This window comes from Elgaria multicarinata, chromosome 5 (assembly GCF_023053635.1).
Source record: "Elgaria multicarinata webbii isolate HBS135686 ecotype San Diego chromosome 5, rElgMul1.1.pri, whole genome shotgun sequence".
Lineage (NCBI taxonomy): Eukaryota > Metazoa > Chordata > Lepidosauria > Squamata > Anguidae > Elgaria > Elgaria multicarinata.
Genome location: NC_086175.1, coordinates 118,006,292 through 118,023,362, shown reverse-complemented (window position 1 = coordinate 118,023,362; position 17,071 = coordinate 118,006,292). Strand labels below are relative to the sequence as shown.

The 17,071-nt window shown below is 41.6% G+C and overlaps 2 protein-coding genes across 2 annotated transcripts in view; one reads left to right on the top strand and one right to left on the bottom strand.

Moving 5' to 3' along the window:
- YAP1 (Yes1 associated transcriptional regulator) overlaps positions 1-17,071 on the top strand; it is a 451,661-nt gene that overhangs the window by 345,032 nt on the left and 89,558 nt on the right. The window lies entirely within an intron of this gene.
- MMP20 (matrix metallopeptidase 20) overlaps positions 1-17,071 on the bottom strand; it is a 31,971-nt gene that overhangs the window by 10,179 nt on the left and 4,721 nt on the right. Inside the window, exons 3-6 of the mRNA XM_063127123.1 lie at positions 14,250-14,398; positions 8,999-9,124; positions 5,447-5,608; positions 489-639 (exon numbers count right to left, since the gene is read on the bottom strand). Coding sequence (XP_062983193.1) covers positions 489-639; positions 5,447-5,608; positions 8,999-9,124; positions 14,250-14,398 — 588 coding nt within the window. The remainder of the gene's footprint in view (positions 1-488; positions 640-5,446; positions 5,609-8,998; positions 9,125-14,249; positions 14,399-17,071) is intronic.

Genomic DNA, 17,071 nt, shown 5'->3' with positions numbered 1-17,071 from the left:
TATGGAAAGGAGGACAGGGCTCCTGTACCTTTAACATTTGTATAGAAAAGGGAATTTCAGCACGTGTCATTTGCATGCATGCAGCATTTGGTGAAATTCCCTCTTCATCACAATAGTTAAAGCTGCAGGAGCCCTGCCCTCTTTTGTATCTGGTCAAGAGGGCTGGGCTCCTGCAGCTTTAACTGTTGTGATGAAGTGGAAATTTCACCAGGTGCTGCATGCATGAATTTCACCTGCTGAACTTCCCTTTTCTATTCAAATGTTAAAAATACAGGAGCCCTGTCCTCCTTTTCATATGGTCACCCTACGGCGGAGTTCAGATGACACGCTAATCAACAGGGGAGGGGTAATAGGAGCAAAATGGAAATCAACCGTTGATTAGCGTGTCATCCGAACTCAGCCATTGACTATGCTTCTTTTAGAAAATAGAACTTCTAAAATACTGTATTTACTGATAGATTGGATGAATTGGAATACTTAACACTTACCGATCCTTGAAGAAAAGAAGTTCTTTCCCCAGCACTGTAACAGCATCGAATGAAATTCTGGAGTCACAAGGATCTGGATTAGTTGGTGTGGGTGGTTTGGGAACAGGCCGATATGGTACTTGGGACACTCTGGATCCAGCTTGCCGTGACCCTAGAATACCACACACAATCTATTAGACTGAGAAATGAAAGCAGCACTTAGGCTGCAATCCTATATATACTTGACTGAGAGCAAATCCCATTGATCTCACCAGGGCATACGTCTAAGTAGACATACATAGGATTGCACTATTACGTTGTAATCCTGGGCACACTTAATCGCAAGTTTATCTCACTGAACACAATGGTGTTTGGCTGCAATCTTATACCTGCTTACCTGGACATAAGACTAATTGAATTCAGTTGGACTTACTTCAGAGTAGACATGTATAGAACTGTGCTGTTAATTAAAGCATTAACCCCCTCACAGAGTTCCACCTGTACATTATCAGAAACTCTGTAACATATTATATAACATGGGGCTATGTAGAACATTCTCCAGTTCTGTTTTTCAGTTAGAAAATAGAAATTTTGCTGGGAAAGATTTTTTTCTTGAGATTATGCAGATATTCTAGGCTGACCATATGAAAAGGAGGACAGGGCTCCTGTATCTTTAACAGATGCATAGAAAAGGGAATTTCAGCAGGTGTCATTTGTATATATGGAGAACCGGGTGAAATTTCCTCTTCACCACACCAGTTAAAGCTGCAGGTGCCCTGCCCTCTTTTAAATCTGGTCACTCTAGTATAGCTCCTGCAGCTTTAACTGTTGTGATGAAGAGGGAATTTCACCAGGTTCTCCATATATACAAATGACACCTGCTGAAATTCCCTTTTCTATGCAACTGTTAAAGATACAGGAGCCCTGTCCTCCTTTTCATATGGTCACCCTAGATATTCACTACAAACACACACACACACACACACCCCTCTGGTGCACTTGTTTTCTTTGACCATTGCTGCTTTCACCACTAGCTCCAATTTCTACCCTTGGTTGTTGCTTCGTTCTCATTCCTGTATTAATCATATGGGTGATCCCAGCCAATGATGACACTGGGCCTGTTCAGACAACATGCTAAGCCATGTTGCAGCAAATAGTTAGTGAGCATGTTTAAACTATGGTTATGTAGGGTGACCATATGAAAAGGAGGACAAGGCTCCTATATCTTTAACAGTTGCATAGAAAAGGGAATTTCAGCAGGTGTCATTTGGATATATGGAGAACCTGGTGAAATGCCCTCTTCATCACAACATTTAAAGCTGCAGGAGCTATACTAGAGTGACCAGATTTAAAAGAGGGCAGGGCACCTGCAGCTTTAACTGTTGTGATGAAGAGGAAATTTCACCAGGTTCTCCACATATACAAATGACACCTGCTGAAATTCCCTTTTCAATACAACTGTTAAAGATACAGGAGCCCTGTCCTCCTTTTCATATAGTCACCCTAGGTTATGTAGCCACCATGGTTAGGAATGGTTCACACATCATACTAAGCCATAATGTTTAGCTCAAAATGCTTAACCACAGTGCCTTAGTGTGTTGCCTGCATAGGGTCACAGTGAATGAGATTACATCACAACATTATGTAGCCAATCAGCGATGCTGTCACTGAGAGCAAGTGAAGGCAATTGAGAGTGAATGCAAATGTAAGCCATATGTAGGGATGTCAGAGAAATGCCCACAACAGAGTCAAGCGAATCCAGATTTATATGAATGTGACCCATCTGCAGTGTAACACCTTGTCCCCAGTTGGGTGGATTCTACCGACTTGTTGACCATATTTCTAACTTTTCGAAATTTGTGCAAGTGCAAATTTGCTCAAATTCATAAAATACCAAAATAAATAAATCAATTTCCGTCAATGCATGGATGATGGAACGAAAGGTGCCTGACAATCCACAAAATGCAGACGGAATAGATTTTACACGCTCTGTACATTCCTAGCTCTCTCTCTCTCTCTCTCTCTCTCTCTCTCTCTCTCTCTCTCTCTATATATATATATATATATATCTTGCAAAAATAATATATATGAATATTTTTGCAAGTAGTATTGACAAATTGCTGAAAAAGGAATATGATACTGCTGAAGGTATCAAGGGAATTTTTTTTGTGAATAGTTTTGGATCTCCTCTGCTAGTAAAGAATAACCATGAAACCAGGTTCAGAACTTCAATGATAGTTTCATACATGCATTTTGTGGGTTGTTTTTTCTGCACTGTGGCAATTACCAAAGAGACAGGTACATATGGAAAGTGGTTAAGTTGTTCCGGTATTTTTGCTCCTCATGCTGCACCAGTAAAAAAAAACAGGACATAGGATGCACATGCAATTTGTCGTCATGCCAACAATTAATCTGGCATGCCCCACTTTCATTATGTGGTCATTTTTAAATAAGCATATGTTTTGTTTCTCCATTTTTGCTGAAAAATGCTAAACATATTTCTGAATAGCACACAAATGAAGAACTGCAGAATTCAATCAATTTCTGTTTCAAATGGTCAAATTCAGTACAAGTTTCCAAATTGGGTTAAATGTTACCAGTTCTTGTAATTGTGTCACAGTACATACATTTTAGGGGATGTTTTGTTAGTGGTGTTCCAAGACTATATGGGGGGAGGGAGAGACAGAGGGAGAGAGAGAAAATGAAAATATGGTTGCAGCATTAACTCTAAAAGATGACGAACCAAATCCTAAATATAAAAGTCATACATTCATTTGTACTTTAAATGATTGCATTATGGAATTTTGGATGAACCATGATATTTGGATATTCAGGCTGAAACCCTATGAAATGTTGCATGGGATAGGGCTAGTTCACACATGCATGTCTACCACTCATTGACTATAGCATGCAGTGATTATTTGAACATGTGCATTATTCCTCATTGATTAGCCACCACAAGTAGAACTTTCGTATCACCCAGTAGTAATACAACCCACTTTTTAAAATGGATACAATTCACATATTAAGCTGAGAATCATTACCCACTGTGTAATTAAGTGATGAAAGTGTATTCTTTGCATATCGTATTGTGAGGTCCCTTGAACATCATTTTGATCGTAGAAAGGCAACCTATGCATTTCAATCATTGTGGATTACTCCACTGTAAATGGTTCACACGTACATGTGAACCATTTCCTAATCTCTTCTACACCTGATTGCATCAACTGTCTTCTTTCATTTCAATGCTCTTGCTAGACAAGCACCTTTCTCTCACCTGGTGAGAGTAATGAGAGTTGCCATGAAGATGCTCTTTCTTTGTTCAGGACATGGGGCTCTAGTGAGAGGAAGGTCTCTTTCTGCTACTTGTGGGTGGGCTGCTTGAAACACCTTGTGTTTTTCTCTATTCCATTCTTACCATCTGTTTGATGTGGATGAGGTTTAATATCATGCGCTCTGAACATGAACTGTTTAATGTATTGTTTAAAGTTAGTTAGTTATGTGCCTTCAAGTTGGCTTAGACTTATGGTGACCTTATGAATCAGTGACCTCTGTTTGCATCTGTTAACCACCCTATTCAGATCTGGTAACTGCAAGTCTGTATCTTCCTTTATGGAGTCAACCTGTCTCTTGTATTGTCTTCCTGTTTTCCTTCTACCTTGTGTTTTTCCCAGCATCATTGTCTTTTCTAATGAGTCATTTCTTCTCATTATATGTCCAAAGTACGATAGCCTCAATTTCAACATTTTCTCTTCTAGTGAGGGTTCTGTCTTAATTTGTTCTAGAACCCACTTATTTGTCTTTTTTGCAGTCCATGATAGCCGCAAAACTCTCCTCCAACACCACATTTCAAATGAGTTGATCTTCCTCCAATCTGCGTTTTTTTCATTGTCCAACTTCAGCATCAATACATGGAGTTTGGAAATACCATGGTCTGGTTTCCAATGTTATATCTTTACTTTTAAGGATTTCCCCCATATGTCTCATAGGCCCCCTTGCCAATTCTAACCTTCTTCTGATTTCTTGGCTATTGTCTCCATTTTGTTTAATAACAGTGCCATGGTATTTGGTAATCCTTGACTAATTCAATTTCCTCATTATCAACTTTAAAATTACGTAAGTCCTTTATTGCCATCACTTTAGACTTCTTGATGTTCAAATTGTTTGATGTGGGTCTGTGCTATTATTGGTACTGGATATTGTTGACTGACCTACTGGTATGCCTTGCACTTATTAAAATTTTGATGGGTTGTATCCAATGAGCAGTATCCAACTGTGTCATTCTGCTAGTGCAAATGATGTTGCACAAGCCAAACTAGGTTCTGAACTATGCACAAGACATAGTGCAAGCTGAAGTTATGTTTGTGTAAGCACTACTGTGGAAGTGGTTATACATTATGCCTGCATGACCTGTTGTGCAACTGGTTGTCCATAACTCTTGTGCAACCCATTGTGCAACTGGTTGTGCAAGCATAATGGGCAAGCACTTGTGCAGTAGATTTAACAGAGCTCTGATAGCACTATTTCAGTTTGCAGAATGGCCATTGCCCAATGTTAGTCTAACTTAAGTCCCATTCATTTCAAGGGGTCTACACTAAGTAGGGCTAACATTGGTTACAACCCAAAATGTTTTAAATGAACTGTAATTGAGTCAATATTGTATTATAATGTATCACAATTATGTCTATTGTATTAGTTTTGCGAACTGCCTTAAGCACAATGTATTGTGGAAAATGCAGTTTACAGATAAATAGACCATGACTAAGGCTATGCATTCAGACACCAAGGTGGATATAATATTTCCTCTTTGCCTGTGTATTCCAGGGACGGAAAGGGAAGGGCATGAAATTTATTCATAAACACAAAAACACTAAATGCAGTATAGAAAGAAACAAATGAATCAAAGGAATGTAAAGAATTAGGGAAGAGAAATATAAAAATAAAAATATGGATACACAAGTTCATTTTTTTGTTATTACCATATAATGCCTGGATTCCTTTCACATCATCTTTTGGAAGACGGAAGCCAAATGGATGTTGGTATTTGTATGTTGGATACATCAAAGCTGATGGGTCAGTAGAATGGGCAAGGCCCAGTGCATGGCCAAATTCATGAGCAGCAACAGTGAATAAATTAAAACCTATGCAATATAAAAACAATATGTTTCATAAAGGTGGATACAGTTGGCTTGAATATAAGCAGATCAACAACAACAACATAATTCAGGTTATGTTCACACCACATTGTCAACATCAGTAAATTCTTTAGATTTCTACACTATGGTGAATTGATGACCACATTGTATTCTTGCTTGCTGGCTATTGATAAGTGATGATATATGGATATTTCTTCAATGACTGCTAGTAGTTTAAAGGTATTTTCTTTTAGGGCACAATCCAATTGATTCGGAGGCTTCTGCTATGCCCTGAACTCAGAGGCTTCTGCTAGGCTTTGCCGGACAGAAGCTGGCAGGGCAAGAAGAATGAGGGGGTGATATTTGCTAGATGGCCTTTTCAGTCCATCTCATGAGGTTGCTTCGGAGGGGGAAGAGAAGGAGGCTAGAGAAGGCTCAGGATGTTTAATGTCCTGGCCTTTCCAGTCTCCTCCCCACCCTGCCCACTGGAACACCCTTTCCTCCTTGTCTAAGGACTCTTTTCTGACCTTGGAGGGCAGCCGGTGTTATTCTTTACATGCTGGCTGTGAGGGGCAGGGAATGGTGTGTGTGTGTGTGTGTGTGTGTGTGTGTGTGTGTGTGTGTGTGTATCTCCAAATCACATTTCAAGCAATCCTATGGCCCCTGAGATGTTCTTGCAGAGACCTGAGATGCCCTCCCAGGGACCGTAGGGTTCCTCTCTTAACAACCCATGATGGCTTGTGGGTAATACCAGCCAGGTTGGGGCTGAAAGTAGTGTATGTGGCAAAGCAAAACAGCTTGGGCAAGATGCAAAGTATGCAGTATTGGGTTGTGTCTAATATTCATCCTTCTTAGAAGAGAGCCATTGAAACGAATGGAACTTACGTTAGCCATGATTAATAAAAAGTAGTCTTGAAGAAATTAGGTGCCATTCATTTCAACAGGTCTACTGAAAGTAGGACTAATGTGGGATGCAATGATTGAGTTTTGATGCTGGTTGGAAGAAGGAATCTTGAAGGGCTCCGTGCAGATGTCATTTGATTTTGGTGGAACTGAGCTTGGTTTAGAGCCTGGCAGTGTCTCTCTAGATGCTGTTCGCACCTCCCTGCTTAACACTGTGTGTGTGTGTGTGTGTGTGTGTGTGTGTGTGTGTGTGTGTGTGTGTAAATGAACTGATATTTCCAGAAAGCCGCAAATTTCTAGTATTTTTTCATGAAAAAACTAACCAAATCCTGTAGCAGTGCTCCTGGAACTTCCTGCTGTTTGGGGAAGTGGGCAGGGCAGAACAATATTTTTATTTAGGGCTGTTGCAAAATTGAGGTTTGCGTGTTTGTCAGACTTGAGCATGAAACCTCAGATCCTGTTTCTCCAAAAACATTTTCATGTGGCTTTAAACTGCCGTTCAGCTTCTCTTGCGCTTCTTGCTGAAATGTGAGTCACTTGTTAACTGCGTTGTTAAAACAGGGGTAAACTGTCTGTGGATCTTCACCATCGTTAATCTTCTTGGGCTGGGGTTGTCAAAGAAGATTTCCAAGTATTGAATCTACTGTGGTCCAAAATTTATCTCAGTTGAAACAAACTCCATAAAGTGCAATATACAACGATGGTTCTAATTCTCAAGGGCCAAGACATGGAGTGGGGATTTCATCAAAGTAATGATAAAAACCTTGGCTGGACCTGGGGTTTGTCCCGGGTTTGTCCCGAGGTCGTCCCTGTTCATGTAAATGACACACAGGGGATCCCGGGAGCAAGCACCCTGAGGTGAACCTTGGGTCTAGCTAAGGCCTTCAAGTACTTGAAAGGTTGTCACACAGAGGAGGGCCAGGATCTCTTCTTGATCATCCCAGAATGCAGGACATGGAATAATGGGATCAAGTTACAGGAAGCCAGATTTCAGCTGTACATCAGGAAAAACTTCCTGCCTGTTAGAGCAGTATGACAATGGAACCAATTACATAGGGAGGTCGTGGACTCTCCCACACTAGAGGCCTTCAAGATGCAGTTAAGGTGGCTTCTTGCAGTGAACAGGGGGTTGGACTCAATGGCCTTATAGGCCCCTTCCAACTCTACTATTCTATGATTCTATGATAAGTCCCCTTTCCACAGAATCATAGAGTTGTTAGTAACTTCAAATATCATCTAGTCCAACCCCCTGCTTAATGCAGGCTCTGCAGGGTGCAACAACATCTCTAATAGATGGTCAACCAAATTCTGCTTAAAAGACTCTATTACGTCTTGAGGCAATCTATTCTACTTCTGACCAGCTCTCACTGTAAGGAGGTTTCTTCTAAGGTTTAGCTGAAATCTGCTTCCCTGTAATCTAATAGTTCTAGTCCTGCCCTCTGGACTAGAACGAATAGTCTGCTCCACCTTCTGCATGGCAGCCTTTCAGATATTTGAAGACTGCTATCATGCCTCTTCTTAAACTTCTCTTCTCTAGACTAAACATACCCAGCTCATATAGCTTGGTTTCCAGACTCCTCATCAGCCTGGTTACTCTCCTCTGGACACACTCCAACTTGTCAATGTCGTTCTTAAAATGGGGCACCCAGAACTGGGCACAGTACTCCAAATGCTGCCTGACTAATGCAGAATAGAGCGGAATTATTACTTCCTGTAATCTGGATACTATGCTTCTGTTACTGCATCCCAAGATTGCATTACTTTTTTTGCGGTTGCATCACACTGCTGGCTCATATTCAGCTTGTGATCCACTAAGAGATCTAGGTCCATTTCACATGTATTGCTGCCAAGCACGTTCCCCCCCCCCATCCTATACTTGTGTGTTTGACGTTTTTTGAACCTAAGTGCAAGACTTTACATTTATCTCTGTTGAATCTCTTGTTCTACCCTGTCTAGATCCTTTTGAATTGCAATCCTTTCTTCTATTGTGTTGGGTACCCTTCCTAGCTTTGTATCATCTGCAAATCTGATTAGCAACCCTCTACACCCACATCTAAGTCATTTTTAAAAACGTTGAACAGCACAGGGCCTACGACAAAGCACTCCACTTGAGACCTCCCTCCAGGAGGTTGCTGAGCCATTAATTATCACTCACTGAGTATGGTTACTCAACCGCCTGTGGATCCACATAATTGTAGTATTGTCCAACCCACTTTTTACCAGCTTGTCAACAAGGATATCATGTGAAACCTTCTCAAATGCTTTTCTGAAATCAAGATCTACTATGTCCACTGCATTCCTATGATCTACCAGTCTAGTAACTCTATCAAAAGGTTGATGTGGCTTGACTTATTCCTGACAAACCCATTCCTTTACAATTGTCTGTGCATTTCAAGGTGAATTTCATCTTACTTATTACCACTGCACTTGATTAATTTGGAATAAACTGCCCTTTCTGAGTGAATTCAGGCCATGATGTGGTTTTGCTCATACCATTCATCCCCATCGTCCACTTCTCCGCGTTGTCAAAATGAGTGTCTCCACCTAGTCCTTCCCCAGGTGCGAAAGCATGTGCCAGAGTCCCTCGTGGCCCATCGAATGGGTAGGAATCCCCATGATCTAACAGAGTACAAGATGATAATGTGACTTCATAATCATGACAGTTAGTGAAGTAGAAGTTAGATTATCAGGGTATGAACTGCATGTTGCTTTCTGTTCTGGTCTTAGCATTCTTGGTTTTTGGCAATTATTGCAGAACAGTTAGTGACTGGAGGCAAGGACCAAACAACCGTTTCCTTTCCGAATGATATTTTAGCAATTTTTCCAGTTGCCTCTAATTTGCCTTTTAAATTGATGGTGTCTCTGCCTTAATCAGGAACAGGATCAGTAAGAATAGTCTGTGAATTACATTCAATTTGTATCTCCCAGATGGTCTCACCTATAATCATTCAGTCCTTCCATTTGTCCAGTGCTTCTCACACATTTCACATCAATATGTTAGACATTACCTATGTTTTTACATAACCTAAAGCTGCCATCAACAACTGCAGTAATTTTTAGGCATGTGCTCCGCTCCGATTAGGAGCGGAGAAGCAGTAGCGGATTGGCCTGCTCCGCCTTACCCAGAGGCGGAGTAGAAGCGGGCCGCGGACCCCTAGAAGCAAGGCGAAGAGAAGCGGCCATTTTTCGGAGCTCCTAGTTCAGGCGGAGCGCTCTGATCGCCATCTTGAAAACATTTCACCATAGGATTGCATTGCGGGAAATAATCGGGGATAACTGGGTTGTTTTTGAAGCTATCGTTCTGGAAATTCTTGTGCACAGAGAGTCGTGGATGGGGGTCATTTTGAGACTACTCTCACCTCTCTGCGTCGTGCGGGTCGCGTGCTATATTTTTTTAAAAATCGGGTCAACAAACAGGGACAGCGTGGCTCAAACGGCAGTTTTCGGCTTTTCGCCCATAGGATTGCATTGCGGGAAATAATCGGAGATAACTGGGTTGTTTTTTAAGCTATCGTTCTGAAAATTCTTGTGCACAGAGAGTCGTGGATGGGGGTCATTTTGAGACTACTCTCACCTCTCTGCGTCATGCGGGTCGCGTGCTATATTTTTTTAAAAAAACGGGTCAACAAACAGGGACAGCACGGGTCAAACGGCGGTTTTCAGCTTTTCGCCCATAGGACTGCATTGCGGGAAATAATCGGGGATAACTGGGTTGTTTTTTAAGCTATCGTTCTGAAAATTCTTGTGCACAGAGAGTCGTGGATGGGGGTCATTTTGAGACTACTCTCACCTCTCTACGTCATGCGGGTCGCGTGCTAGAATTTTTTTAAAAATCGGGTCAACAAACGGTTTGGGTTTTTTTTTTTGAAGCGATGACAGGCACATTCAACTCCCAATCTTGATGAGAATTGATCTCCTCATGAAGCATCCTCCAATCCCAGCGTTCGAGGGGGGGACTAAGGCAGAGTCATCCTGAGATCTTTGAGCTCTCAGCGTCTTGTGGGTTTAGCGTTCGTTGGGAGAGGGTCTATTTAGCTAGCTGCTGCTGTGTACTTTGGAGATAGATTAGGATTTTAGCTTGGCGCGTGTGTTTGTTTGCTTCTTTCTGACTTTTTGCTTAGTTTGCTCTGTGTTTTTCCCTTACTTTGATTTAATATAAACTTTATTTTTAAATTTTGGAGTGTGTGTTTGTTTGGTTGGTTCATTTCCCCCCTCCCCTCTCTCAAAGCCTGATTGCGTGCACTGCTTTTGTGAAGTGCAACAGCCACAGATTGAGCATTTTGGGGAAAGCATACACACACTTCTTGTCCCATTTCCCTACATTTAGTAATATTCTTAAACATATTATTATATTCTTATACATGGACACATGGATAAGGTATCATGGTGCCGAGTTTGAGGTTTCTAACGTGCAAATTGACGGAGCTATCGAAAGGCGTGTGAATTAGGGTTATGGGTGGTGCGTTAGAGGTTAGAGCTGCGCCAAAAATCAGGGGATGATGGGACTGCCTTGAGTCTGGGCGTCCATGTGGACACATGGATAAGCTGTCCTGGTGGCGAGTTTGAGGTTTCTAACCTGCAAATTGACGGAGCTATCCCAAGGGGTCTGAATGGGGTGCCCGATTTTCAAAAATTCGCCAAAAATCAGGGGATGATGGGATTTGCTTGAAACTTGGCGTGCGTGTGGACACGTGGATAAGCTTTCATGGTGCCGAGTTTGAGGTTTCTAACTTGAACAGAAAAAACGTTGTATAATTTTTTAGCTTTCAATGCAACCCTATGGGGGGAAAAACGGAGCTCCGATCCGGATCCGGAGCTCCGAGCGGAGCGGAGCGGAAGTGGGCGGAGCGGGGGTGGGGCGAAGTGGCCCGCTCCAAAAATGGCAGATCTGCAAGTGAAGCGGAGCGGGAGGTCCGTGCACACCCCTAGTAATTTTGCTCCCATTTATCTTGGCATACCCTTGCCAAGAGGCAGCTGGACAACCATCTGTCAGGGATGCTTTAGGGTGGATTCCTGCATTGAGCAGGGGGTTGGACTCGATGGCCTTGTAGGCCCCTTCCAACTCTGCTATTCTATGATTCTATGATTCTATGATTCCTTCCCATCCTTTTGTTATTTCCCCAATATAAGGAAGAAAGAGAAAACCTTCCTTCCTTCCTTCCTTCCTTCCTTTCATGCCATGTATATTAATATATATATACACAGATAGCTATGATCTAAGAGATTCTGATGCTATGCCTTTGAGGTTAACACATATAAACTGTGAACCACTATAGGCCCTACAGGTATATTCTGTGAGCTTGTTTGGGAAAGGAGTACCTCCTGGAGCATCATTTCATAAGTGTCTGGAATGACTGTGTGTCAGTTAGGAAACAGCTTGTGTGATTGCCTGTGATGATCGGCTTTTTCTAGGGATGGATGGATCTGTCAATTTTCATTTCTCATTTTCCCAGTCTTAAATTCAGTTTGTCATGTTTCTGCATCAGTTCAAGAATTTTATTTTTAAAAGATTGCAGGAACACTTGTATGTGTTTTTGTGTGCATGTCTCCCAATATACAACTTTTTGGGTGTAATTTTGCCAAATATATGCATTTTTGCAAGCATTTCCCCTAAATTGAACATTATTTTCTGTAATATGTGCATATATGTCTACACTTTCCAATAACATATGTGTTTTTCTACACATTTTTGAATTCTAGAACTCCATTGCAAAATTTGAAGAAGTGAGAACTTTTAAAGGATAATTGAGTTTCAGTTTCCATAAAGGTTTGAAAATGCATAATAAGGTAAGTTCACTTTAAAATGAAAATTGAACTAATTAAGATGCTCCTTGAAACCCTATCTCCAGTTTTCACATAGATATTCTTCAGCCCTCTCACTATACGTTTCCTGCCCCTTATGGATCTAAAAGGAACTGCATGGCACCATCTTTCTGTCTCACTTCTTTGAAATCTTACCTGAAGCCCCACCTGTTCAACTCCCAAAGTTATCACCAACAGTAACAAAGCCAAAATGTGTTACTGTATATACTCACATACATTCCTATTGCACTCGCCCGCCCCCCATTCCCTACAAACTGTAAGCTTCTTGGGGCAAGTACCTATTTCTTTTGCTTATGCTGTAGAATGCCACCTAGGTTGATGGCACAATCTAAGTACTAAGACTATAAGGAGAGCTCAGCTGGTTCAGACCAAAGGAATGTCCAGTATAGTATTTTATTCACATAGTGGCCAACAGCTGTCCATGGGAAGCCACAAGTAGTCTCTAACCAGATCAATTGGACTACAAAATGTGTGATATAATTGAAAATAATACAAGATTATTTTCAAGATTCACAGTTTTACAGGATTTCATCATGAAGTTCGTGATAAATTAGGATAACAAGTGTACATATACGTACATTGTCTCTGAATGATGATAATTAACAATACAAATGGTCATATATAGTAAATTCAGTACATGTATATCCCTTTGAACAGAACATAATGATGATGAGCCAGCTCAAGTATCTAGGGTGAATAAATTAACAAGTGTATATATATATACATTGTACTACCTCTGAATTGTGGTATTAAACAATAATAAAAAGGCTCATACATTAATGAATTCAGGTGATATAATTCTCTTTTCAATAGGTCTTAATCCTGATGAGTCAACCCACATTATTTTGGGTGAATAAGTCTAAACAACCAACCCAGATTGTCTTGGGTAAATGAATCAATGGCCGAGTTCGAATGACATGATAATCAATTGCGGGGAGGTAATAGGAGGGACATTGAAATAAACCATTGCTTAGTGTGTCGTCCGAACCTGGCCAATGAATGTATCTCTCTCTGCCTCTGTCTCTCTCTCACACATACACAGTCACTGAATGGTAGTATTAAACAATAGTAATGATGCTCATACATTAATAACTTTATTGGATACATACCCTTTCATACAAATCATACTACTGATAAACCAGCCCTGATTATCTTGGGTGATAATGTTTTTTTATATAAATCATAAAACTGATAAGTCAGCCCCAACCCTTATGTGCTCTTATATTGGGGATAGGCGTGAAGAAACAAAGCCACCATCAGAGGAATTGGGGTGTTTGGATATAGATGAACCACTTGGAGGCACTGTGTCACACAAACACACCTTCATGTGATCTCCACGTTAGTCCTGAGGCCTTCTCAGGTAGAGCTGTGTTTGCTGTTGAATGTGCTGAAGACGAAATATGAGCTTGCATGAGAGTTAAGATGTTCCTCAAAACCCCATCCCTTACCTTTTTGCAGCCATTTCCCCCTCTTGCTACAGTGGTTGGTGGCACCATTTTTTCTATGTCTCCTTATTCCTGGAGATATCTCAGTCAACCTGCCAAACTCCACCAGTGCCATTCATCTACTTTTGAGACATCCCCCAAATATCACCCCAAATGGGTGAGTGCCTTTTTTACAGCAGCTCAGCCGTTCTCATGGCACCATATCTTAGTTGTTATCACCCCATAGTTCAGCCTTCCACAACATGCCTTCAGATGTTTTGGACTACATCTCCCAGCATTCCTTACCAGTGGCCATGCTGGCTGGGACTGATGGGAGTTGAAGTTCAAAATACCAGGAGGGCACTGGGTTGGTGAAGGCCACCATAGTTAAAATGAATGGCATCATCTTATCAGGCTTGTCTCAAAGGACTTACCCTATTAACCATAACGAACAATATTTGGCATCCAGTGGGATAGACTTTAGCAATAACAATTACCTCCGCTTTCAAATGATATCATGATGTCGGCTTCTCCTGAACTTGCCTTTACAAAGTTCAAAGGGGTAGCCGTGCTCCATGCTTTCAACCCCATCTCCACGGCTTTGTCAACTTCTGCGTGACTTATGCTGGATGTATATTTTTTGACTCTGGGGGAGGGAAAAGGGCACATTTCAGGAGGTATATAGACAGTAATGGAAATAAAAGGAACCAGGTGGTAATGTATCTAGGCAGGGGGAAAGTTTCCCAATGTATACAAGGAAGGAAGGATAATAAGTTGACCTCAAGCTTTGGAAAAGGAGATGTGATGCTTGCAAAAAGAGCTAGAATAAAGGTCCATGGAAGATCCACTCCATGGAAGTCCCTTAACGCCTTATTGAGGACTCCGGTTCAGTGGAGAGCAAAAGCAGCCCTTCCCACAGTTGTTCCCACTGGCATTTCACACATCCAACTCTCCCTTTGGACCCAATCCACACAGCTACTCAGAGTGAGAGGGCAAGGTCAGGGGAGGCTTCTGCCTCGGCTCCATCCTCTCATCACTTCACTTCAACAAGCAGAGGAAGAGTAGAGTCAGGCTGCTAGGATGTGGACCACAGAGAGTGCCCAAGGATGCTGGATCCTGATGGGGATAATGGGAAAGATCCACCACAAGGCACATAGGCCTATGTGATTCCTGAGATGGAGACTTAAGATAGACTAGCAATGTACATGAATTTTGTTTTAGTTTGCAAATCATCCAAAATTGTCCTGATTGCAGATTGCAGACATGAACTGTAGAGCATTTTTTTTAGGAAAATGTGTACATTTCCCAAAATTGTGATTTTGTTTTGTAAAATATTTTTTTTCTTTTAAAAAGTGTGCACTTTAATTTTTTCCAAAAAAGCAAAAACAAACAAACAAACAAAAACTCCAAAAAACATTTCCATGCTTTAGTCAATGGGGGAAAGTGCACCGTTCTGAAAACTGTGTGCAGAAATACACATTTTTCATTCGAAATGTGCACATTTGAAACGTGCATTTTCTTCATTGAAACGAAATGAAAAACAGGTTGCAAACAAAACCAGGAAGAAGCCTAACTGAATTTCAAAGTTAAGTTTGGAGAATTTCTGTGAGTTTCAAAAATATATATATATATATTGTTCTCTCATCCACAAGACAGACTAACATTATTGATATTGCTCTGTCTATTACCAAACTAAATTGAATCACTTGAGTAATTTTGCATTTAGAAAATAAGATGCAATATATATACAAAGCCAAAAAAAAATTCAGCAAGGAAACTGCACAGGCTGAAAGTTCTGAGACTCTGAAGGTGTTTCCAAATGAAGCAATCACCTGCTTCATTCATAGATTTTTATTTGCGGTTTTTTCTTCTTCCTGATTACATCATCCCCCTTATAACCCCCCCATGTTTTCCCGCTGCTTCTTCAAACATTTCAAACATTTAGAATAAGACAAAATCTTCACAAAAGCCAGGAAACCACCAGATGATTGGTGGTCAGGCTACAGGGGGTGGGGCCAGGGAAGGAGCATGGCCTTCTGGGGAATCCCCAATGGCAAGACTGGGACCCCAGGTGGGCAGTATTTCCCCCCCCCCAGCTGAGGGTTGACACCTCTTTGTTAAAGCCTCCCTAACCACCACGTGACTGGAGCCCTCATGCTTGCAAGTTATACCCTCCCCCCAACAAACCTGCACCTGAGGGAAGAACCCTTCACTTCAGGACACATTGTAGTATGGCCCTTGGGGACAATCCAATGAAGGCCAATCTTGGGATCTAAGAGCAGTTGTGGAGCCCTTCTAGAGTCAACAAGGAAACTGGGAGATGTTCCCTCACGGCAGAAAAGTGAGAGATGTGGATGTCCCTCAGTGAATTTACTAGGTGTAGATTGGTGAACTATAACAAGAAACCTCAAATGTGGAGAACAGGGGACAACTTAAAATGCAAATGTATAGGGCAGTATTCAACGGGGTGCTCATGCCTTCACCAGTTATGAACATAAGAAGTGTTATGCTGGATCAGACCGAGGGTCCATCTAGTCCAGCACTCTGTTCACACAGTGACTAACCAGCTGTCGACCAGGAACCAACAAAGCAGGACATAGTGCAACAGCACCCTCCCACCCATGTTCCTCAGTGACTGGTATATATAGGCTTACTCCCTATGATATTGGAGGTAGCACATAGGCATAAGCGCTAGTAGCCATTGATAGCCTTCTTCTCCAGAAATTTATCCAACTCCTTTTTAAAGCCATCCAAATTGATGGTCATCACTGCATCTTGTGGTAGTGAGTTCCATAATTTAACTATGCGCTGTGTGAAGAAGTTCTTCCTTTTATTTGTCCTGAATCTCCCACCAATCAGCTTCATGGGATGATCCCGAGTTCTAGTGTTTTGAGAGTGGGAGAAAAATGTCTCCCTATCCACATTCTCAATATACCATGTATAATTTTGTACACCTCAGTTCTTTTCCGCTCTGCTGCTACATTGCACAGTGGAGGCTGGTGGCTCCAATGTCAGTGGGGTGGCGAATCTGCTCCAGGTTTCAGTCAAAACCAGTCAAAACTCTAAAGGAGCTCTCCAGCATTGTGCAAGTGAACCCATTGCTCAACCAAAGGAGATATAACACTTCCTTGGGGAAGCACCAAAATGAGTGTAAGAACTAATTTCTGGAAGGAGGCAGGTCAGCGAAGCTCCCTTATGTGAGCTCTGTCAGCCTACCTCCTTTCAGAAATGAGCATTTCCACTCATTTCAGGTTGCCCCGGAAGCACTAAATCTTCCTTCAATAATTGGTGGGTATTGCTTGTACAACGCAACCAATGG